This window comes from Heloderma suspectum, chromosome 4 (genome assembly GCF_057233095.1).
Source record: "Heloderma suspectum isolate Gila_16-S chromosome 4, 16-S_ref, whole genome shotgun sequence".
Lineage (NCBI taxonomy): Eukaryota > Metazoa > Chordata > Lepidosauria > Squamata > Helodermatidae > Heloderma > Heloderma suspectum.
Window position 1 is genome coordinate 105,328,486 of NC_139461.1, and position 24,718 is coordinate 105,353,203.

Consider the following 24,718-nt stretch of genomic DNA (forward strand, 5'->3'; position numbering starts at 1 on the left):
AGCCTCTCGTTTCCTTTCCGCGCCGCGCACAGAGCGAGTCAGCCGGGAGCGAGCCGCAGCCGGCCGCTCGGGCATTGTGGACTGGTTAGCTGGCCGCGTTGACCTCGCCAGATCCTCCTGCCATCTCGTCTCAGCCCTCGCTCCTCGCTCAGGTTACTTTAAAAAGCATTATTAGTATTGCCTGCTGCATCTCAAGGTATGTTTAAATGCAAACCAATCATTCAGAAAGAAGGGGGCACTGGAGAAGACCAGATAGTTGCTCTATGTCTGGGCGGCTGCAAAATAAGAGACACTTTAGGGGCCTGTTCACACATGCATGTATATCCCTCATTATTATTATTATTATTATTATTATTTTACAGTATAAAATAATATTTTCTTCTTTATTCAGTACCAAGAGCAGTTCACATATGCATGCCTATCACTTGGTTTCTCTATGCATAGTTACTGTTTATGTTATTTATTTGCTACATTTTTATCGCCTGCACTTCCACTGAGAAGCTCAGGGCAACATACGCTGCTTCTCCCCATGTTATCCTCTCGATGACTCTGAGTTGGATTTGGCTGAGAACAATTGGCCCAAGACAGTCATAACTGAACGGTGGTCTGAACGTGGGATTCTCCATTTCTGGGACAATCTGCTATAGTATATGACACGCTGGCTCTTGTCTGTCGCGAGTCCCCTCCCCCAAAGTTCCGCCATTATAAGCCATCCTGTTGCTTATAAAAATGATACTTGTTGCACTAATAACTTGGAAACCATGATCTACCTGATGAGGTCTACAATTTTGCAAAATTTCAAAGGGTTCCAATAAGAATTGCTACAGGTGCAACAAGTTAGAAATTCTGTTTGTAGCAGCCTGTTCACTCTGTTAAGTGAAGAACATGTATGCATTGAACTAGCCTTTGATGATCAGCAGCTGAATGTGCTCACCGGCTCCATTGAAAAGTGCTGTGTCTGGAATGAGATGAACATGCTGTCCATGGTGTTATGTCTGTGATGGCTCATTCACACATGCAAGTCATGTGGTGGGTTTTTTTCTAGACTGTCACATTTCTGTGCGTACGTGAATGTAGCTCTAGGTGTGCTATCAGAACACACATTCATCCCCATCTTTGTTAACAACTGCTCAGAGACACACACCTGAAGACAGCACACAGTGGGCAAGTCTGGACGATCAGCAGGGGAAACAATGCAGTGTCGGTTGTTTCCCCCACCTCTGCATGCACCAGTCACGCAACTGGGATTACCCTAATTACCGGCAGCACAGATGTAGTTCATTTTCACCCACCTTACAGCCCATATTGCAAAGCATGGATTGTAGGGTGGGTGAAAATGAACTACACCCACACCACGTGCGGGTATGGATGACACGGCAACCCGTGACGCAGCGCAGGTAATTAGGATAAACCTGGTCACCGACCAGCACACACAGGAGTGGGGGAAACAACCGATGCTGTGTTGTTTCCCCCACTGAACATCCAAACTCAGTGAATATCTCTTGGGGTACTTACATTAAGGATGGCGCTCTAGTCTTTTCAGATGGACCCTGGGCAACTGTTTAGTGTATATGCAACATGTGGTGGTTATAAGCTGGTTAAGTGAAAGGGGGCCACTTTTGCAAACACTCATCACTGTTGAAAGACAACCCCCTCTTTCAGAAAACATTTTGAGGATTGCTCCAAAACATGATGAAAATGTCCATGTGTACCTATTCAGAAAGCATTGCTCTAATTGGCAGCCATTTGTCTTCATCTTTCAGCCAAGGAAGCACTGCCCTCACTTTTAGTTAGCTTTGTTTGTCCGCAGAGACATCGGTGTAAAACTCAATCTGATTGGCTGCATAGCATAATTACGCTATCACATTCACTATCATTTCATAAGAGAAACAGTTATCTGAAAAATAAGTTAGTGATTTCTGAATACTCAGGGGATTCCCCAAGTATGCAGAAGTATATTAGTTTGTGCACGTGTGTGTATATGTGTGTGAAACTAAAGCAAAGACTTTAGCTCAGTGGTTTCCAGGACCTATGGAATGTTGAGAGTGCCCATTGGGGGGGGGGAACAGAAATGGAGGGGCAAGAATTGTCCCATTTGAACCTCTGAGAACCCTCTCCCACTCTAGTATCCTGGAGGAGGTATTGGCTGGGTTCAGGCAACATGCTAACCCATTGTGGGTTGCATTTGGGGGTTGGCGTATTGTGTGTGGGGTGTTTTGCCTGAATATGATCGGTAAGTTGCCCACCCTCATTAACCACCCTCTGCAGAGAGGGTACAGGGTCCCTGGATGGCTTACCATATCATCTGTTGGGCATTCCATAGATAAATCCGGCTTCTCCATTGATAAATCTGGACAACCATAAAGACAGCCACCTAGAGCATCTGGAACTTCCAGAAACACTCTAGTCCATGTGGCCAAACTCTAAAGTTGCAGTCACATGGCAACGGCTGAAACAGCCAGCACAATCCCATTCCTGCTGCGGTAGTCACTGGGCTACACGGCTGCAGTGGCAGGAGGATGAGGAGGGAACCACACTGTGGGGATGGGTAAGGGAACCATGCTGCCCTGTGTGGTTCTGTGGTCATGTGTGGGCATGTGCATCATGGGTCCCTTATCCCTCCCTGCAGCATGGTTCTGCTACCCACCCTCCCCCCATTATTGTGTGAATATGCCTACAGAGTATATGCATATAGTAAGATTAAAACATCAACTTTCCACACTATATTACAGGCTTGGGGAACCTCCAGTCCATGGGCTAACCTGATGATGGTTTGCTCTCTAATGCCCTATTCAGGAGTTCCTTAAACCATTTACTTAAATATGCGAGTAGGGACAGGACCACATGGAGTAGCCCCACCCCCAGCATTATGCTCATCACATAGTCCTTGCCCCTGATGTCTGCACATGCAGCACGGACATATGTAGGGAGGGGGGCTTTGCCTATGTAACTGTGTGCTTGGCTTCCACACAAGCAGAAACCCTGCAGTATTGAGGTCCTGGCTTAAGTGGAAGCCTTTGCACATATAGTTGCATGCATGAAGGCCTCTTCCCTACAGACATTCACACTATATAAGTGGATGTCAAGAAGAGGGACTTCATGCTGTGCATGACATCAGGGGTGGTGTTACTCGGGGCGGCCCCATCTCCATTCGTGTGTTTAAGTGGTTTAAAGAATGCCTGAATAGGGCTTAAGAGATGTGATAAAAGGAGGGAAAGGAATAGGAGGGGAGGAGAAAAATAAACACATTCAGCTACCAACTTTTGCATATTGTTACAGTGACCAGGTAGAACAGCTGCTGTTGGAGGCAGTTCTGCAAAGGAAGGGCCAAATGGGAGTTTGTCTCAACCAAGCCAATAAGACAGAACTGTGCTTGTCTCATCTCTCCCTCAGCTGCAACCAAGTGGAATGGCTGCTGATGGAGGCAGTTCTGTGAGGGAGGAGCTAAATGGCAGTTGGTCCTAGCTAAGCTGAGTGAGGTTGCTTCAGCATCTGGCCTCACCCTCAGCTGCAGCCACATGGCATGGCCCTGATTAAGACAGTTCTAGGAGGAGAGTAGCCAAATGGCAGTTTATCCCAGCCAGGCCAATGGAGACAGCCTTGCCGTCTTGCCTCTCTCTCTCTCTCTCTCTCTCTCTCTCTGTCGGCAATGCAGCCGGATGAAATGACCAGTGAGAGTGGGTCTACATTCTAAAGCCTGTTTAGGCCTCTTAACATCACAAGATGGGATTCCTGTGTTGTTGGCATAGTTGCATGCGGTTGCTGTGTACCACTTGTCAGGAGCGCCCTACCTGCTTCTTGCAGTCCCCACCAGTAGCCAACTCAGGACACAGACGACGAGGATTCTTTCCGAGACTTTATTCCTTTATTACTTTATGACTCTTTCAGATACTAATCACTAGCGACAAAGCAAGGAACAGCACTGGGGAAAGATAGCAGAGTAGCCTAAGCTCCAGGTAAGGCAGTTGGTCCCCATTTGAAGGAGAACCATGGGAAGACCCTGAACTTATGGGCTAGGGAGAGATCCTCCCTCTTTCCCTTGGGTCCTTGGGACGCGACCGTTGTTTGCGCGCCAAACGAGCGCTACGCCTCCTTTCCGCGCCCTCCATCTGTCAGCGCTCCCTGCGTCTGTGCCGAGCATCCAGCAAGCCCCCCTCCAGCGCTCTCTCACTGCCAGGGTCACTATCCCAGGAATGCTGGCAGGAGGAATCCCTGCCAGCTGCTGTACTTGTGAGAGATGAGCGAGCTCCTTTCCCACGGATTTCTGTTCCTCCTCAGAATCAGAACTGCTCTGGGGCTCTATTGGCTCAGTTTCTACCCTGACACCACTGTGCAGACACCTACATTTGGGAGTAGAAATGGTGTCAGAGGATCCCCTGTCTCTTAACACGATTGCATCTCAGAATAAATTATGCTGTCCCCTTCACCATTTACTCTCATGCAGATATGTGTGCACACATACATGGGTGTAAGTAGAAAAATACACACTGTGACTTGCATACACATATTCCAGAACTCAGTACATTTCCCAATCTGCCTATGGGACCTATGCGCTGGCATTACTAGCGTTCTGTCTCCTGGCTCAGTCAGGGCACTTTCTAGGAGGGAAGGTCACGCTGTCCTTTAGTCCCAAAGGAAACACTTTTTAAAAAGCTACTGGCACAAATGGTGCCACTCTGCAGGTTCTACAATGCAATATTTTTAAAACATTCCATTGCCCTTATTGAATTTAAGCTGAGGAGGTGGGGCAAAAACATTATCCTGTGAACTTATACAAAGGTTCTGGTTTAATGACCAAACATAATTTTTAATGCAATGATTTACAAGTGGTTGTGGAACATTTTTCTCTGTACAAAGGTTGCCCGGGCCATGGAAAATTCCTCAGATGCATCTGGAAATGAAGAAAGTTATGCCAACTTACAAGAAGACCGAGTGGTGACTGAAGAAGAATGGCTGAAGAAATGGCAAACTAACAATATTGGATTTCACAATGAACAAGGACATCCGTATGTAGTTCTGTATTCTACTAATGCCATTTTATTATGTATTTGGTTATAGAGAATCTCTCTCTCTCTTTCTCACTCTCTTTCTCACTCTCTCTCTCTCTCTCACACACACACACACACACACACACACGCACGCACACATACAGCCCTTGTAAAAGCGCTATGTTTATAAAGACCCCTTTTGCCTTCAGCCCCACACACCACTGGAAAGTGGCCCCCAGATGTTTCTCTGAAATGGAATTTGCTTTGGCCCTTTGGTGGAAAGAGAATTTATGCAATCCTTTTTGCTAACTTGTTTTGTTTGTGTTGAGAACTACTTTGAAATACCGAAGTAGTCTCAGTGGTTAAATAACTCAGTATTTTTTTGTCAAAGCGAGTATGAGTTGTACAATCAGACAGTAACAACCAGTTATGCTGTATAAATAAATAATCTTTTCTTCTGCAGTCTCCTGAAGAAGCATCTGGATCTTCTTCTCCGCGGCAGGAGTGGACTGAAGATATTTTTTCCACTTTGTGGCAAAACTATTGAAATGAAATGGTAAACCTGTTTAATTAAAATTAAATGGGAAATGAGCAGTCACAGTTCCTCTGTTTTATTTTAATGCTGCTTTGCAGCTCCATGGTGTAAGCCTAGATAACAGAGGTGAATGCCAAACCATGGAAAAAGAGAAGACTGTGTAATATTGCTGAGTCATTATTATGTACTTTGTATTGCAAATGTTCTTATGCAATACGCATCTGCCAGACACACCTTTCCTTTAACATTCAGAAATTTCATCATGATTATTAACTTTTGAAGGTGTTTTTCTCAATCGCAAGGATTAGACCAACCTTCTCCAACCTGGTGCCTTCTAGGTGCTTTAGACTACAACTCCCGTCATCTCTGACTTGGCCATGCTGGCTGGGGCTGACAGGAGTTGTAGTTCAAAACATCTAGAGGGCACTAGGTTGGGGAAGGCTGGATCTGACGCTGCTTCTTTTTAAAATGCCTTATTGCTGAACTCAGTTGACTCACTAGGCACAATCCACAGGAAAGTTTTCCTGGACAGCCCCCACTAAAATGAATGGGGGATGTGCAAGAGCAGAAATATTCAGCCAGAGCCCTTTGTAGGGACTCATGAGAGCCAGCTGCAAGTGATACAACAATAGAGAGGCATGATGTCTGGTGTCTAGAATAGTTGATAACATTCTAGAAGTTTGACTATTGCTTAATGTTGCAGTGCATGATGCAAATAGGTTTGGGATGTGTTCCAGTAGTCTGGGTGGGGTCCACAGACCTGTTTGTATCTCGCCCCCCCTGAATCTTTTCATGCCTCTTTTATTTGTTAGAAGCCACAGGAAATCCTGCAGCTTGGTATGGACCTCACTATATATTTGAAAGATATGGGTCAATGCTCAGAAAGAACATGCATGATGTTTATGATACAAATATTGACACTTTATCAAGTGTCCAGAAACTGAGCTGGTTTAGCTAATATGTGAATGACTTTTAAAATTTAAGAGACAATAATCTAGCCAAATGTCATATTTTGAGAGCCACCATGCTACCAGACATCTGTACCCTTCCCTACAGAGAACCTTCTTTCCCTGTAGGCAACGGGGGGAACCCATGTGCTTGAGAAATTTTCAGGGCACAACTACACGTGAGTGGCAATATGTAAAGAGAGACCCAACACCTTTTATATAAAGGGAAAAAAGCAGCTTCCATTTTGAAACTCCGAGCAGAACAATCTCATGAAGGGCATTTTGGAACAGAAAAGCTCTGGGCAAGAAAGAGTTAAGCCCGCTTTCCTGCTTCAGATTCCCCATGAACAAAGCGACTTCTCTTTGCTTCAAAAAACCCAACCCTTTGTTGTTGTTGTTGTTGTTGTTATTTAATAGATGTATATACTTCTTAGTGTTTTTAAAAATCTCTTGAGTGGTTAATCTCTGACCATTGATCTCTGACCATTAAAATAAAATATTTGTAAAAACACTAAAAGCGTGTACTCAAAATGCATGGGCCACAGTGCCCAGAATATCCCAGCTGGAGTTCTCTTGCACGCAGTTGCCAATCCTCGGACACTGCAGGCTGAGGAGTGGCCCGGCATATTACCAGCCAGGTGGACTTTGACTCTTTTTTTGTTGGTTTTAAAAACACAATAATAAAGCATAAGTAAACATGCAGCGTTTTATTGTTATGCATAGGTTAGCTGACCTGGGGCATCATGTAGTTGGTGTGGAAATCAGCGAAAGTGCACTGAAGGAGTTTTTCGCAGAACAAAAACTTTCCTTTTCAGAAGAAACTGTTCCAGAGATCCCTGGAGCTAAATTATTTAAGGTTTGTATTAGGCCCTCAGTTTTCTTTGTAGAAAACATGGGCTTATGAGTGCAGCTAAGCACTTAGGGTTATCAGCAGTCCGATACAGATAATACTGTGGCTCCCAGCAATCCATGTTTGCAAGTCAGACATGTGCTCCCTTCCTCACCCTCTTTCCCTCTGCAGAGAAATCCCCTTCCCTCCCTTCCCCAGTGTTAACCTTGGTTTCATGTTTTATAAATTTATTGTAGGTATGCATCTGCTGTGTTTTAGGTAAAAGCCTCACAAAGCAGTTTACGTTAAAAGCATATGTGACACAAAGCATGGTTAATGTAAACCATGGTTCCCCCATACGCCTAAGATTAAAACCCAGGTTCCAAATGGGTGTGTAAGTCATGGTTACAAGGAAACCTACTTTGCACTAATCATGGTTCATCTTGGTGCACGTGTAATGGGAAAGGATGGTTAATACTTGGGGGAGGGAAGTAATAGAGAGATATTGCTCTGCAGAGGGAAGGAGTGTATGTCACCAGGGTTGGTTCCTGATTTGCAAAGCATGGTTTTCAGGAAGCCAGTGTTGCATCAGTCACAGTACCATGCATATCTACAGTCTCTGTCTTGCTTTTCTTCTTTTACTCTTCCTGGTGTACTAACTGTAGCAAAATAATGAAATGACAGGTTTGGACTGGAGAACGTACCATTTTACACTACTGTGCTTTAGCCTTGACTTCTTGCGTGCTGCTTAGACACATTCCTACTTTCGGGCATTTAAAAAAGTGATGGAGGGCTGCTTGAAATTTCACATGCAGACTGCATTTCTGTGTAGCAGTTTTCCTGCAAACTGTGTAGATTGTTAATTTATTTATTTAAAATATTTCTTGGCCGCCTTTCAGAGCAGAAGCCCTCCCAAGGCAGCTTACAACAATAAAAACCATAAAAACAATTACAATATTTAAAGTGATAAAACTATAAAAACAGTAAAAGCCAACAATAAACAAAACCAACAATAAAACCAACAATGTTAACAGCAGTAAGAGTAGCAGTCATATCTGTAGAAGGCCAAGGTAACATAATATGTTTTCAAGACCTTCTTAAAAGACTGCAATGAGGGAGCACGGTGGACCTCCAATGGCAGCTTGTTCCAAAGATGTGGGGCCACTGCAGAGAAGGCCCTCTCATGTGTGTTCACCCACCTGACTGCTCTCACAGGTGATGAATGTGATGAAAGCACATGGGTCTATTACACTGCATATACGCATTGGGAAGAAACAATTGGTTTACATGCAGTTTGCACAGAATTTTCTAGAAGGAAGGCCTGCCTGTGTAGGAGAAACAGTGAAGAGTCTTGTGGCACCCTAAAGACTAATACATTCATTATGGCATAAGATTTCATGGATCAGAGCCCACCACATCAGATGCATGGAATGTCATCCTAAGTTGGCAGGTATATATGCACATGAGTGTAGAGGGGATGGAAAGGTCAGAGGGAAGGAAATCCAGGAAATAAAGACAGTGATCGTTATGTTAAAACTTAGATGTATATAAAATAATTACAGTGACAATTCCCCAAATAAGCTTCTGACATTGATAAGTTAATTAACACCTCAGTGGAATAAAAACCTGTTATCTTGATTGAAGAATTGAACTTCTTGATAAGTGTTAATTCAGAAATGATACGCTGGATTCTCCCTTTGAAGTTCCTTTGTTCAAGTTGAAGTAGTAGCTGTTAGAGAGCTCATCAGGTTAAGGTTAGATTTTTTTTTTAAAGTATCCTTATGCCCTATATCGTTTTATGTTCACCCTACAAAGTGAAATAAAAGTTAATGTCCTAAGGATATTCAGATTTGTAAAATTATACTAATTATTCCTTGTTTTGGTTTTGCGTGTTAATTGAAGGTTGCTTCCCTATTTTCCACTGCAGAGCGTATCTGGGAATATTTCTTTGTACTGTTGCAGTATATATGATTTGACCAGGTAGGAAGAGAATGGTGCTTCTGAATCTTTCCACAACTTGTAATGCATTTGCTAATGTTAAGCTCTGTTTGGCCTGATCCCACCAAACTTTTCCTGAGAAATAAGGACAAAAATTTCAAAATATGCTCTGCGTCTGGCATTTAGGCATGAGTGCCATTGCTTATGTACAGTGCTACCACCACAGCCAGACCACAGAGTGCAGGTCTGAGGCCCTGCTGTCCGGAGGGCCCCCAAAGAACTCCCTCAAGGATGGCAGCAGCCCCTCCTCCTCCTGCTGACCTGCTGCTAAAAGGAAGCATCACTTCAGCCAGCTACTCGCCATTTTAAATGGAACTTTTTTTCTTTGTTAACTTTGAGTAGCAGTGAGCTGAACCAGTCAGATGCTGCTTTTGGAGGGACACAGCTAATGAGGGCACTGGGGCATCAAAAAGACCACCCCTTTGTTGCTCCAGTTCCCTTGTTGGTCTGATTGGTTCAGCATGCTGGAATTGGAATTGACTTTTAAAAAAAAAACACCTTTCATTTAAAATGTGCACTTTAGGGCTGCAGCATCAACTGTCCAGCTGCTGCAGTGCTTCCTTTTAGCAGCAGGCTGGAAGGACGAGAAGAGGAAAGGAGCCAAGCCAGCCTGGGGTAAAAAAGGGAGGGCTGGCAGGGCAGCAGGGAGAGGCTGGTCAGAGGGACCCCCCCCAGAAAGCACCTTGCCTGGGGGGGCCTCAAACCTGGTGGTGCTTCTGTTTATGTTGCTGAAGCAGCAGCATCAACATGCAAGAGGGAGGTATCGGCAGATTCGGGGGTGTCCTGAAGTTTGCAGGGGAAAAGAAGCTTTAGGAAAAGACCCTAAAGGGAAGAACCTCCCCGCACAAAAGCCTTATGAGAACTGAGTGTGCTCAGTAACAACAGAATGTTGACTGAGGGGTTTGGGGGGAGTGGGGGACAGAAAAGTGGGCAGGGGGGAATGGAATAGAGTATCATGGAGGAGGGCATGTTTGACTGACTGAGGGCACAATCCTATGCATGTTTAGACAGAAAAAAGGCCTACAACTCCCTGCATTCCTCAGACAGTCATGCTTTTTTCTGCCTAAACATACATAGGATTGCTCCCTGAAATGCTGAACAGGAGGACTCCACGCTGCAACATGTCATTGCAAGTCTCACTTATAAATTCTGTTTTCCATTCTCACCAGTAAGTACGCGATGCAGCACCTTTAGGGTTAGACTTTCTGCAACTGTACAAAGCCACTGCCAAAGCCTGCTTGTTCAGCAAAAATGTTGCCTGATTTCTGCAGTGCAGAAACCGTTCTTTATCTCAGAAGTTTCAAAAATAAACATCTAAGACTACAGATATCTGTTTGGAACATAACTTTCAGGCCTGACTTACACATGCCTATCTCTTTACTTGATGACTCACGGCTGAATGATGAACTGCCTTGCCGTTGTAAGAGGGGCAGAGTAAAATACAAACCCCTTTATATAGAAGGATAGATAACGTGTGGCAGAACTGGTAGCTATGCCAAGAACTAAGCAGAGCTCATTGTTACTCCGTATTACCTTTTATAGGCTGCCTTTCTTCATCTGCATATAATCCCAGCTCTCCTTGCCTACAAAATCACCACATTAGGTTGAAAAGTGTTTGAGGTCATGTGATATTCACAAAACCAGTGTATAATTTTTTTAATGTTTTGTTTTTGTGATAGCTGTTTCATCCATGCATGTCATCGGTTGAAATCAATTGAAACGCTTGCAATCACCAAGTATTGAACATGCATATGTGAATTCAGTCTAATATCCATAATGTGTAAGATCCTGCATAGGCCAGAATTCAAATAGTTACTTTTGCTCACACAAGGGACTTGCCAAGCATTTCACTAGCCAAGTGAAATGCTTATATTTTTTTTCACCAAATGTCTAAATTGGGAAAGGAGTACGACAAGGCTGCATATTGTCACCCTGCTTATTTAACTTATATGCAGAGTACATCATGAGAAATGCCGGGTTGGATGAATCAGAGGTTGGAATTAAGATTGCTGGGAGAATTATCAACAACCTCCAATATGCAGATGATACCACCCTAATGGCAGAAAGTGAAGAGGATCTCAAGAGCCTCTTGTTGAGGGTGAAAGAGGAGAGTGCAAAAGCTGGTTTGAAACTCAACATTAAGAAAACTAAGATCATGGCATCTGGCCCTATATTCCTGGCATATAGAAGGGAAAGAAATGGAAGCAGTGACAGATTTTACTTTCTTGGGCTCCAAGATCACCGCAGACGGTGACTGTAGCCATGAAATTAAAAGACGCTTGCTCCTTGGGAGGAAAGCTATGGCAAACCTAGACAGCATAGTAAGAAGCAGAGACATCACCTTGCCGACAAAGGTCCGTCTCATCAAAGCTATGGTTTTCCCAGTAGTAATGTATGGCTGTGAGAGCTGGACTATAAGGAAGGCTGAGCGCCGAAGAATCAATGCTTTCGAACTGTGGTGCTGGAGAAGACTCTTACGAGTCCCCTGGACTGCAAGGAGGTCAAATCAGTCCATCCTAAAGGAAATCAACCCTGAGTGCTCATTGGAAGGACAGATACTGAAGCTGAAATATTTTGGCCACCTAATGCGAAGAGAAAACTCTCTGGAAAAGTCCCTGATGCTGGGAAAGACTGAAGGCAAAAGGAGAAGGGGACGGCAGAGGATGAGATGGCTAGATAGCATCACCGATGCAATGAATTTGAACTTGAGCATGATCCGGGAGAGAGCGGAGGACAGGAATGCCTGGCGTGCTATGGTCCATGGGGTCACGAAGAGTCGGACACGACTGAACAACAACAACAACAACAACTAACTCATATGCCTATGTCACAAGCCTGTTTTTAAATTTCTCTCGGTTTCAAAAGCAGCTTGCAATAGAGCATGGGCATCTGCTTGAGGGAAAATTGTCACATGTTTCACCCTTCTTTGGCCCCTGGCCTAAGTATTTACATCAAGAGTGTTGAACCTCTTTCAGCCCATGAGCCAAATTCCATTTCAGAGAAGCTCTTGGAGGCTGTATTCCTGCGATAGACAGGATCAAAGTCAAAAGGAGTGGAGCCAAAAAAATACCAGTATTTTTAAGCTTTAGGAGAGGCATTTCAGCCTTTTAGGATGTGGGGGAAAAACACGCTAAACCCAGGAAACTACCAAACAATTGGTGGGTCACGGAAAAGGGGGTAGAGCCAGGATGAGGGGGCATGGCCTTCTGGGGAACCCTGGAGGTCAGGATTGGGACCCCAGGTGGGCCAGATTTGGCTCGCAGGCTGAGGTTTAACACCCCTGGTTTACATAATGTGGTGCATTGTTCGTGCCATGTACTGTGTGCATTTAACACCAGATGCATGTACATGTAGCACAAAAAAATAGTACTTGTGCCATGTTTAGCATTACACATGTTCTCTTCAGCTTTGCAGAATGCTCTGCAGAAATATCTGAGCTGTACCATTTGGGTGGGTCTTGCTCAAGCAGACTGGGGAGCTCTGTGAAGTCATTTCAAAACCATATGCTTCTTTTAAGCAACTTCTGCTTTTCCTGTCTCACATTTTCTTTAAATGATACAGTTACAAAAAATGATACAGCAATTCCCCCCCCCCCCCGCTCTATTTGTAGCACAGTTACTGGCAAGTTCGATGGAATTTGGGACCGGGGCTCTCTAGTAGCTGTCAACCCTTCTGAGAGAGAACGGTAAATGCAGTCACGGATATTGCATTTTATGTTAACATTCAGATCTAATCTGTTATTTGCCAAAACCTCTGTGTCTAAGAAAATAGTTATTTCTTCCTTGACATAACTGCACTAGTTATGAGCCACCTTAATAACTGAAAATACAGTGATAATTGAAATAATCATGGGAATATTCTGGCTTGTCACTGCAATCAAGCAAATTGTGCTCACTACTTAAACCCTAGGATTAGATGTCATGTGTAAAGTGTCAGCAGGCTTGAACCAGGGAATCTGGGAACAGGGACCGAGAGCCATATAGCATGTTCTGTTGGGAATTGCGCCCTCCATTCTTGCTGCTCTGCAGCACCACCCTGACAAAGGGTGAAAGGTGCGCTGCAGCTTGTCAGCCCAGCTGGATCAGGTGTTCTAGGGAGCCCATTGGGACTTGACTGCCCTTCTGTAACTGATGCCTCAGGCTTGTTTCCCAGTCTGAGCAACTTGTCAGCCAGAACGGTTGCTCTATAGATCCCAGAAGCTTTGCCCCTGCTCCTTTCCCCCTTTCTGGAACCTGGCCCGCCTGTATCGGCCATCGCCTGCCTCTGGCACTTCAGGGCTTCGAGTTGCTGCCTTTGGAACTTGACTCTTTCTTGTCTTGGACTGTGTGTTACCTGCCTCTAGCCCCTTTGACTGCCACCTCTGGAATCTGAGCCATGCCTGCTCTGGACTGTGCTACTGCTCTCTGGCCCCTTGGACTGATAACCAGTACCCCCTTGGGCCCCAATACCTGACTGCTAGAGGTTCTGACCCCACTGAGATCTGCCGTAGGTGGAAAGATGGTCTAGTTTTCTACTGTGATCTAAACAGGCCCTCAGAAGCCCTGCATCCTGCCTGGTGTCTGACCCATACAGGGCTGGTTCAAGTCAGTTTGGAGCCTGTGCCAGAAAAACTAAAGAACATGTCCCTCCTCCCTGTTCTATCTGAAAACAGACCAAATATTACAAAAAGACCATGTGTCTCTAGTTGTGCTCTCCTCCAAAGGAAGTGAAATCCGGATAGCATTTCCACTGGAATGTTTCACTACTCAAAGAAGAGGGGAGTGCTTAATGGTATTAAAATCCACTACCCTCATCACAGGTTTCTTCTGGGGCCATCCTATTTTTATCATCGTTTTAAGTGCAAACTCCTATGCAACGAGAGTCTTATTTTAGTTGTGCATTTTCAATGCTTTCTTTTTATACACGATCAGTTTGACACAGTGTTTGATTTTTTTTCTTTTTAGCTACGCTCAGTTGATGTTATCACTAATGAACAGAAAGTGTTGTTGTCTTCTAGTTACCTGTTCATATGATGCAAGCAAACATAAAGGTAGGATATTGTAGGAAAAAAAACCCAGCTAGGTACTGTGAGACTCTAACAGATGGATCACACAACCTGGTTTCCCATCAAGCAGTGACCTTTCATTACTGGAGATGAATATGAAACTGGGTCATGGGATTAGAGCAGGGGTGCCCAACCTTTTTGGGCTGTTGGGCACATTTGACATTTTTATAGTGTTGTGGGTGCTCTCACAAAATGGCTTTCATGGGGGGCATGGCCAATCACAAAGATTCATTTCCCAGAAGGCAAACTAGTGAGACTAAAGGCACAATCCTATGCCTAAGAGCACAAAACCATAGCTGGCTGGGGAATGCTGGGAGTTGTAGGACTTTTTTCTGTCTAAAGGTGCATAGGATTGCACCCTAAAAGAAAAGTAATCTGCCCAAGAACTTTAGTACAAGGCAGACATAGGGTCTGAGCTCCAAAACACAAAATAAAGGTGGTACTGGAGGGCAGCACTTTGCTTTGCAGCATGCCAGTCTCCCAGTTGAAAGAAACAAAATAATTAAAACATCTTAAGAAATAAAATAAAAATCAGGAGAGGCAGGGAGCTGGGCAAGCTCCAAGAGAGGTGTCCATGGGCACATTGGTGCCCATGGGAACCACGTTGGAGACCCAAGATTAGAGAGTATCATGAGTTCCGCAAGCTTGAAAAGCCATGCTTCCCAAATGTATGTTGGTCTGGAATCCCAGTGCACGTTTGGCCCTTGCCATGATTTTATAGTATTTATTCAATTGTTTTTTGCCTGCCTTTCAGCCCTAAAACTGTGTTTCCAAAGCAAATTATAAACATTCCAGTTAACATACAAAATAGTGCAAAAATAAAATTAAAACAGGTCAGGTCGCTAATGAATAACCACACAAAAGAATGCACAATAATGCACAAGTCAATTGCAAAAAAAAGGGGGGTTCCATCATGGATCATGGGAATCCATCTTAACTCTTAAGCACTGAGTGCAGATCTAAAATGCAAGCTAGGGTTTAGGCATCAGGAGCAGTCCATTGCACAAGGTTTTCCCACACTGTTGCCATCTTTCTCATAAATCCCCCCAACCCCACACACTTATCTAGTTTTAGAAGTATAGGTGGACCATCACCAGATTGGATTGAAATGCAAACTGGTTACAACAACCCTAAACTCACCTAGAGAACCGAGCTATATCAGGGTTCTCAATATGAGCTTAGTGATACATGTTTGGTTTGAATTTCACTTATTAGATTTTGTCTTATTTCTTTTCCAGGTCCACCTTTCTATGTTTCTGATTCTGAAGTGAAAAGGCTATTTGGTGAGTCCATCTGTAAAGCAGCTCTAATTTCTGCCAAAATGCATTGGCAGACCTGTCTGTTCACGACATAGGAACCAGTCTGGCGTTTTTCCCACTGACAACAGACAGCGATACTGTGCCTGGAAATTTGCTTCCTAAGCAGTATCTAGAGTCAGTGCAGTCTGAAAATAGACACCAGAAGGGTATCAAAGCCCTCAAAAACCATTACTTCCCAAAAGGTGTACCTGCCGATTGTTTTCTGCTAGAGAGAAGAACTTGAACCTGTACCACTAGCTAAGAGATACTGTCTCCTTGTGATCCAAGGTTACTTGGATCTGTTCTTATTATCTTCAATGTATCAAACTTCCTACTGTACATAAACCTGGCATTCTTCATCTCACCTCTCCCTAATTACTTGAGACAATGTCTGCTCTGTGGACTTGAGTATGTTGGTGCTGTTTCAGTTACACTCCAGTCCACATCTAGCCTGTGTGAGCTGTACTAAGCACACGTACATGCCACACACTTATCTGCACCGGTGTCAACATTAGATTCGATGGATTAGACCCAGAGATGTGCCAGCAGAAGAAATTCTGGTGGTGGTGCTGTTGTGCAGATTGGTGTGCAAGAGCAAGCCGAAGACTTTGTGCAAAATGTGGCACAAGAATACATCTTGATAAGTTGTACAAGGCTTTGTGTGTGAGGCTGGGCAACGGCTCAGGCTAGCAGACTTTGTGCAACTCTTTGTGTAAGAGATTGTGCAATGTTTGTGCTAGCGTGCAGCTTGAGATGTGATGCAAGACCTTGTGCTAGCATGCAGCTTGAGATGATGCACAAGCAATTGCACAACACCTTGTGTTAACAGAGGTGCCTCACTGGATTACAGTTCTCTTTTCTCAGGCAAAGATCTTGCATTAGCTTCTCCTTGTGGAAGAGGCTTCCCTCTCGCAGAATACCACCTCTGGATTTAACCCAGTGTCAGCATAGTCAAGAGCCACACCCCAGCATAAATGCAAATACTTGTGTTCCTGTCCCTGCTACTGCCTGTAGTGCTTCCCCTCCTTCCATATAACAATGACAAACAAAAACATGGGGGGACACAAAAGGAAGGAAGAACATACCATAAAACTGCCAGCACTGCTGCGGCTGCCTTCTGTGTCCACATTTTCTTAGTATACATGCACAGGGGGTAATGGGATCCCCATATAAAACATTGCAGCATCCCCATAAGCAGCATCACCATGTTTGTTTACAGCCAGTACCCATTTTACTATCTGTGTATGCACACTAAGCTAAAAAATCACAAAAGGTGTTTCTAAATGTATTTTGGAAGCAGGCTCAAAAGAATGGATCTGAGACCCAAACTAAAGTTGTTCAAGCAGATTTTGTCTGAACGTGTAACCCTGCCATGCGTAAAGTGTTGGATACTGAAGCCCAGTGCTATCCTGATAGGAGGTGGCCCATAAAAGCTAGAATTTTTCTATGCCAATTAGTCTCTTATATAAAGTGGAAATCAGGGACAAATGTAAGGAAAGAATTCACCCATATCAGCTTGCCTGCACTTTAAGATCAGAAAAAGAGGCCCTTCTCATTTGCCCACCCATGACAGCAGTCAGGTAGGTGATCACATGTGAGAGGGCCTTCTCTGCAGTGGCCCCACACCATTGGAACAAGCTGCCATTGGACGTCCACCATGCTCCGTCATCGCAGACTTTTAAGAAGGCCTTGAAAACATATTATTTTACTTTGGCCTTCTCTTGATATTACTCCTATTGTTGCTGTTACTGCTGTTAACATTGTTGCTGGTTTTATTGTTCTTATGTTTTTATCATTTTTAATATTTTAACTGTTAAGTATTTTATTGCTGTAAGCTGCCTTGGGAGGGCTGCTGCCTTGGGAGGGCTTCTGCCCTGAAAAGCAGCCAAGAAATACTTTAAATAAAAATAAATAAATAAATAAATAAATAATAGCTTGTGCAAAACCAGAATGCTAACAGATGTAGTGAAGAGTGCTGATGGAGAATTTGAAGGATGATAGTTTTGCTGTGTCACAACAGAAGGGAGATTGTGAGCAGGATGGAATAAGAACCAGAACAGCATTTTTCATTGTGTTTGTTTAATGTATTTGTAGCCTGCCTTTTTTCCATCATGGAACTCAAGACAGCACACATGGGGTTCCCAGTCAGTCTCCCATCCAGGCACTGACCAGACCCAAACCTGCTGAGCTTCAGTGAGGCCGCTGCATCATGTGCCATCAGCCCATGGCCTGAGGGAGATGTGTTTAATGTCTTATACCTGCAGCTTACAAGCAGAATGACTTCTTAACAGCATTTGTGAGAGAGGTCTAAATGCTACTTCCTTAATTTAATCAACTAATCCTACTGTAATGAATGGCCAAGTGAGGAGGCTTTGCCCCTAACAGAAAAAAAAAAAACCCTGGTAAATGCAAAACAAGCTTTACTCATCCTTCTCTAGAACGCTAATTTGTTGTTCTCACTTTCCTTTCAGGCAAATACTGCGATATTAAGTGCCTTGAGAAAATTGATGGCTTATTAGAGCGACATAAGAAGTGGGGTATAGATTATCTATGGGAGGTAATATACATGGTCATGTTAAAGTAGTCAAGATGACACAAAGACTCTTACACACTAAGGGGATGGCAGTTTGACTGCAGAACAGCTGAATATCTTGCACATTCAGAATAGATGTTTGATTTGACCTCTAATATCTGTATTTCAAATTTTCTGTGAATTTCCACATAAAATACACTTTACATTTGTCTGCTTTGTCTCCTGAATTATTTCATTCATCTATGGGGGGGCAGGGGAAGAGAGACGGACAGACAGACTAGAATTCACTAGCACAGTGAAGGATTGGGGGTTTTCTGTACCATCCTAGCTGCTCCTATTTTCAGAGAACATCCTGCAGTATCTGTTGGGCCGTGCAGTCAGAAAACTGAGGGAAGCTTCCCAAGACCATTGGGTCTTGAAAATCCTGCATGTGCTAGATCCACGCCCATTTCTTTTATTTAAAATATTTCTACCCTATTTGTATTCTATTGTTTAACCCATTAACTGGTGGGGCCATGAGCAAGAGAGCAAGCTCACTGCCTCCCATGTGCTCATCACTTCCACTTTCAATCAGTTTTAATCAGTGACCCAGGAACACCCCCATTCCTGGATTGTTTGATGCGATGTCTGAACCTGGAACTGGGTTTTTGTAGGGTTAAACAACCCAGAGTTTAATTCAACAACAAATGATGGATGATTGTTGGGTTAAACTCTGGGTTGTTTAACCCTAGAAAAACCCAGAGTGCCATGTTCAGACATCAAACAACCCAGGAATGTGGGTATTCCTGGATTGTAGATTAAAGCTGATTCAAAATGGAAGTGGTGAGCACATGGGAGTCAACAACCCATGGTTTAAGCAACCCATGGATTGCAGTTATGTGCGAATCGGGCCTTTGTGTGAGACTTGTATTTGCTGCAGCTTCACCAATGTTTCCTATGGCAAATATGTAATGCATAAGGGTAGACACACATTTGTTGAGTCAATGCATTTTTATCCTGTTCTTCAGCATAAAAGGGTCCCAGGTTGGCTTTAAAAAGATCAATAACAAACAGGACAGTCCCTGCCTGCAAGCTTCCTATCTAAAAGACAAGACGAAAGGAAAAAGGGAGGAGGAGGGGAGAGGAAAACAAGCAAACGCAGGCACCAGTTTTTAAAGTTACAAAGTTCTTAAAGTGACCGGCTAGAATGGATACAATTCAGAGAGAGAAGGAGCCAAATGGAGCAGGTCTCTCAGCAAATCCATAAATTCATAAAAACACGGTGGGCATGCTTTGTGGAGCTGCAGCCAAACAGGTATTTCTGATGTGTGTGCATGTGAATGTTTAGGTACATAATCTGCCCCTCACACTTCATTTCAGGAACATTCACAGTAGAAAGGTGTAGCCACGGCAAATGTGATAGCTATAGAAAAGGGTGCAGAGGTTACAATTTGCAGTCTAATTATGAAAACCCTAATTGAACGAAACACATGATGCATATAGCCAGCCTGCCTGCCTGCCTTTGTATCACTGAATCATCACTGAAACCAGTAGAACAGTGAAATCATGTAAACATTTGTGCTGATGAAAGAGAGATGATTGGTTCAGTTGTCTCTTATGTCAGAATGGTTGGTGCTGTTCATTAGCTGAGTTTTGGTCTTGACCTGGTCTGTTGCAATATATGAATCCTTCCTTGTACTTAGGCAGCTGTTCCCTCTGCTTCTGTCATTCCGTGCCCCTATTCAAAGAGTCTTTTCTGTACTGGGAAGAAAATCCTACAGATGAATTAACAGCTGCTGCCACACAAAACTTTCTTTTGCTTGGGGGAAACTGAGAGGCAACAGCAAGGAGAAGCAGCTGGTGGTTTATGTAGCAACCCACTCACCCCCAACCAATCCCTGTGCATTTTATTTCTTTTATTATATTTCTGAAAGTACACCCTACTCTTCAATGGCCAATTGCCATTCCCATTATAAACTTCTATACCATTAATAGTTGTGTAGTAAAGGGTGTTTTGGTGGTTATCCCTGCATGACAAGCTAGACACACACACACACACAGTCTACTGTGCAACTATTGAAGGTACAGGAGCTTTCTCCTCCATTGCCTCTGGCCACTCTAAGAGGGTGTGAGGAGGTTGAAGTATGGAAAAAAGAAGGAAGCCACTGTGGCAGTGGGAGTATGATTGGGAGTGGGGGAAGAGACAACAAAAGTTAAAAAGTGGTTGTGGGGGGGGATCCAGAAGAAAGAGAAAAGAATAAACAAGAAAAATAAAGGCCGCAAGAAGGGAAGTCTTGTCAGTAGTGTTACCTATCTCCCACTAGATAATTAATACCTAGTTAATCTTGTTAAAACTGCCTAAATGGCTGATTTTTTTATATATCTGAGGGCAGAGCGTTTAGCGAAATTTCAAACGTTGCTAGTGCTGATAAACTCTACAAGACACCTCAGACTTTTGAAACCAACTTTCTTTCTACTCCCCCACCCTGGTTAAACATTCCTATGCATGTTTAGACAGAAAAAAATGCTACAACTCCCAGCCACCCATGCTTGCTGCAGCATGCTGGGAGTTGTAGGACTTTTTCTGTCTAAACATGCATAGGATTGCGCCCTTAATGGCTTTTAATCTTGCATTGATGAGTTGATGGACCCAGACCTGCTAGACAGAATTGCCATAGATACAATTACAAGTTATCCAGATTAATATTACAATCGTTTCAGGTGCATGGCTACATCTATTTTCATTCAAGCTAAAATTAAAACACAGAAAGGAAAAGATGAATAAATAACTCGGAGCTCACATTGCAAATACTCTTGGAATTTTACAGTGTGTCTCCTTGAGAGGGCAGCAAACTACAACCAAAGCTTTCATTATGGAAGGTATGAAGCCTTCCAGTTCACTGGGTTCTGTATAAACTAAGGCCTCTTATGTAAGACGGTCATGTGACCAAACCAATGTGACCAGATGGCCTAGCACACCACGGCAGAGGAATAATCCTCTTATGAGATGTACAACGAATGTCTATGGAGGCCCCTGAGAAAATGCAAACAATGACAGAGCTGGTTGATCAGGCTGATAACAGTCTGCTTGAATGCAAAGTGTGCTTTGAAAAATACAACCAGCAGAAAAAGCACCGGCCAAGGAACTTACCATGTGGACACGTCATGTGCCAGGAGTGTGTCATGTCTCTGGCCCATCCCCGGAATTTGAAGTTGGAGTGCCCCTTTTGCCGCAGAGCTTGCAAATCGTCTGAGACCAGCGACTGCTTGCCACTGTTGCACCTGATGGAAATCTTGAGCCCTTCAGCCAGCAACACTCTGGTTTCGGGAAGGACAATTGGGACAGGTGAGGATGTGGCTACACCAGCATCCCAGGGCTTTATGTTTAGCCTTTCTTTTGGAGGATGGGGAACACTGATCAATCCCACCGGGATGGCTGTTTGTCAGAGGTCTGGCAGTATAGCAGTGGCTCATGATGGCAAGAAGAGGATCAAACTGTTCACTTTCAATGGGAACTGTATACAACAGTTTGGAGAAAGAGGGCAGGCAGGAAACGACATCAGGTACCCAACTGATGTCACAGTCACTTTGGACGGTCATGTCGTCGTCACGGACAGTGGGGATCGTTCTGTCAAAGTCTTTGATTTTAGTGGCAGAAGCAAGCTGGTCATCTCAGAGTCCTTTTCTTTACCATGGGGTCTGGATACAACGCCTCAGAATGATGTTATCATGACCGATTCAGAGGCAGGTACCCTGTACCGCTTGACAGCTGACTTTAAAAAGGGAGAATTAAAGGGAGTCAAAAAATTGTATTCTAAGCTGTGCAACCCAAGGAAAGTAGCCATTTCTCAGACCTTGGGAGCCCTTGCAGTCATAGAACATTTGATGGCAAAAGGACCAAGCTACAGCAGTACAAGAGTGAAAATCTTCAATGCAGATCTGCAGCTCATTAGTCAAGTGGACAGTTTTGGCCTGAATCTAGTGTTCCCTTCCAAAATATATGCCAATGATGTGACCTTCAGCAGGGAAGGTCATATAATAGTAACCGACGCCTATAACCAAACAGTATTCTGTCTTGGAAAACCTGAAGAATTCCCTGTATGTAAACCCATCATTACCATGGGTCTTTGTTACCCATTGGCATTAACTTCCACAGCAGATAATTCTCTGATTGTCTTAGACGGTGGAGATCATTCTTTAAAACTATATACTGCTGGCTGAAGACCTTGGGGGTGCTTTCCCACAGCCTGGGAGAAACTGAACCGATCCACACCTTAATGCAAAGAGTATGTGGAAGTTCTTAGCTCATAATTCCCCAGCTCCTACGGCAGGGGCGAGCAACTTGTGCCAATCAAATGTTTTGGCCTACAACTCCCATCATCCCACACTATTTGCTATCCTGGCTAGGGCTGATGGGAGTTGTAGGGCAAAAGTTGCCCACCCCTCTCCTATGGGAATAACTCATTTAAGTCTTCTCCATACTAGCTATACTGAAATTCAGTCCAGCTGATATGAGGCAGACTTAAAGCTGCAATCCCATACCCACTTTCCTGGGAGTAAACCCTATTGAACTCAATGGGATATACTTCTGAGTCGATGTGTGTAGGATTGCGCTGTGAGTTGGCCATTCCACAGGAATTTTTGCAGTAAGATATTGTGGAAGCTATACGTGAACACCCCTGGTATTTTCTGTGTTAGGCTCTGGACAGGTTTAATCTCTCTTGGGTTTTTGACGGTTATGTGAAATCACCCTTTGAGCCAGAGTGTATCCCCCACCCCACCGTACTGCTCCGGTTTTAGGAGAAGGGACAGCTTCTGCATTAGGAAAAGGGCCTGATTTATGACATTGTGTGGGTCACTGGGAGCCAACCTAGGAAACGTCGCACTAGGGCAGCAGCTTTAGTCAGTGCTGCTACACTGAGAACATCTGCCTTCATCAGATGTGTTGCAATGCCATCATGCCAAGTATTTCAGCTGAACAAAACAGGGCTGAAAAGGGGCATGTTCAGGATGGTGGAGGCATGAGGATGACTCACATCCATGCCATTGTACCAGTGTTTTTCACACAAACCTTGGAGCTAGTTAAACTAGTGCAAACCTGCATGCCTAGGAGGTAGAGTGAAGCCTTTTCAAGGGTGCTCTACTGGGTGTCCCTTTTATAGGACAGACCTGCTTCATTTGCTTCAGATGGGATTCCTCAGGTGCTAGTGGTCATTGCTCCATGTAGCATCGTAGCTGTCCACACGTGTACAGGGGGTGCCTGTTCGGTTGGTTATATGAATATATGTATATATTTCAATTGCAGACTTAACAGAAGCCACGATTTAATTGTAGGCATGTGGGTTGTTGTTTAAATATAATCCTGTGAAACCTCTTATTTGGATTAATATAAGGGCCAAAGTGCATGTTACACACAGCTACGTGCTTCTTTTCTTTAATTTTTTTTTAAACCAAAAGCAACCTCCAAGACTGCAAAGTTTAAAAAAGGAATGGCAGGGAAGAGCTGCTTAGCTGTTTCCCTTCTGGCTGTTTTGCAGCTCAAATTGCTCCCCACCCTTCTGCCCGCAGCTGCCTTCCTGAACCTGGTGCCCTCCAGATGTTTTGAAAGTTAACTCCCATCAGCCCTCAACTCTCATTCAGCTCCCATCAGACAGCATTGCCAGTAGTCAGGAATGGTGGGAGTTGTAACATTTGGAGGGTGCCAGTTTGGGGAAGGCTATCCTAGCCCTAGATCATTTCCCTTACAGGGAGAAAAGCAAGTGGGGGGAATTTTGAGTGAGAAAAATGGCTGGGAGAGAGAAGTTAAGCAAGCCCACCCTCTTGCCATTTTTCCACTGAAATTCACAGCCTCAAAGGCAGCTCTCAGTTTAAATAAATAAATAAAGAGAAAGACACATGATTGCATATGACATGTACCTTGACCCTAATACATTTGACATTGTTGAGACATCTGAGCTCCATGTAAACAAAAGGAAACAGTGTATTCCTATTTCCATCAGCCCAAGACATATTCCTTTGCTGCTTTCCTACACTGAATGTATAAGTGATTTTAGAATGTTATTAGGATTCCTTTAGACAGGGGCTGGGGGACCCTCTAGGTGCTGATGGACTACAACTTCTATCATCCCTGGCCACTGGCCATGCCGGTTATGTCTGATGGCAGTTGGAGTCCAACATCACCGGGGGAGGGGGGCTACATGCCCCACCTCTGGCTTAAGGCATCTGTAGTTTTTAGCTCTTGGGAATAATTTATTTATTTTTTAGCTCTTGGGACTGAAAAAATGCAGTGCCTTGTGCCTATTAGTTATTCTGGTAGAACTCTTTATCTTACACAGCATACTTTGATAAGTTATGAAAGACACTCATCAAGACCTCATGGGGGATTATAAAAACCTTCTGTTCTTAGACATCCAAATAGGGAAAAGTTGAATAAAGATGTTGGGTTGGAGCCAGAGTTGTGTGAAACTCCACAAACTGGATTATCCTGCAGATGCAAGGTGAGGGGAGAGGTTACTTTTACCAATTCTGCATTTTCCCCTGCTTCTCCCTGTTCTCCAAAAGTCTGCT

The 24,718-nt window shown here is 44.0% G+C and overlaps 2 protein-coding genes across 5 annotated transcripts; both read left to right on the forward strand.

The window, feature by feature from the left end:
- The first annotated feature begins 35 nt into the window (after positions 1 to 35).
- On the forward strand, positions 36 to 18,381 carry TPMT (thiopurine S-methyltransferase). 4 transcript variants are annotated; one of them, XM_084850178.1, is made up of 10 exons: positions 36 to 196; positions 3,889 to 3,956; positions 4,858 to 5,006; positions 5,452 to 5,544; positions 7,194 to 7,326; positions 9,227 to 9,279; positions 12,908 to 12,982; positions 14,241 to 14,326; positions 15,580 to 15,624; positions 18,111 to 18,381. In XM_084850178.1, exons 3-10 carry the CDS (start codon positions 4,870 to 4,872, stop codon positions 18,221 to 18,223), a joined length of 735 nt encoding a protein of 244 aa, XP_084706304.1. In that variant the 5' UTR covers positions 36 to 196; positions 3,889 to 3,956; positions 4,858 to 4,869; the 3' UTR covers positions 18,224 to 18,381. The 4 variants fall into 4 exon arrangements, with proteins under 4 accessions (XP_084706304.1, XP_084706306.1, XP_084706303.1 ...); XM_084850180.1 differs by lacking the exon at positions 12,908 to 12,982; XM_084850177.1 differs by lacking the exon at positions 3,889 to 3,956.
- Positions 18,382 to 21,169: 2,788 nt separating this feature from the next.
- Positions 21,170 to 22,372, forward strand: NHLRC1 (NHL repeat containing E3 ubiquitin protein ligase 1). The gene has a single exon (XM_084851469.1). The coding sequence runs from the start codon at positions 21,170 to 21,172 to the stop codon at positions 22,370 to 22,372; it is 1,203 nt and encodes a 400-aa protein (XP_084707595.1).
- The last annotated feature ends 2,346 nt before the right edge of the window (positions 22,373 to 24,718 follow it).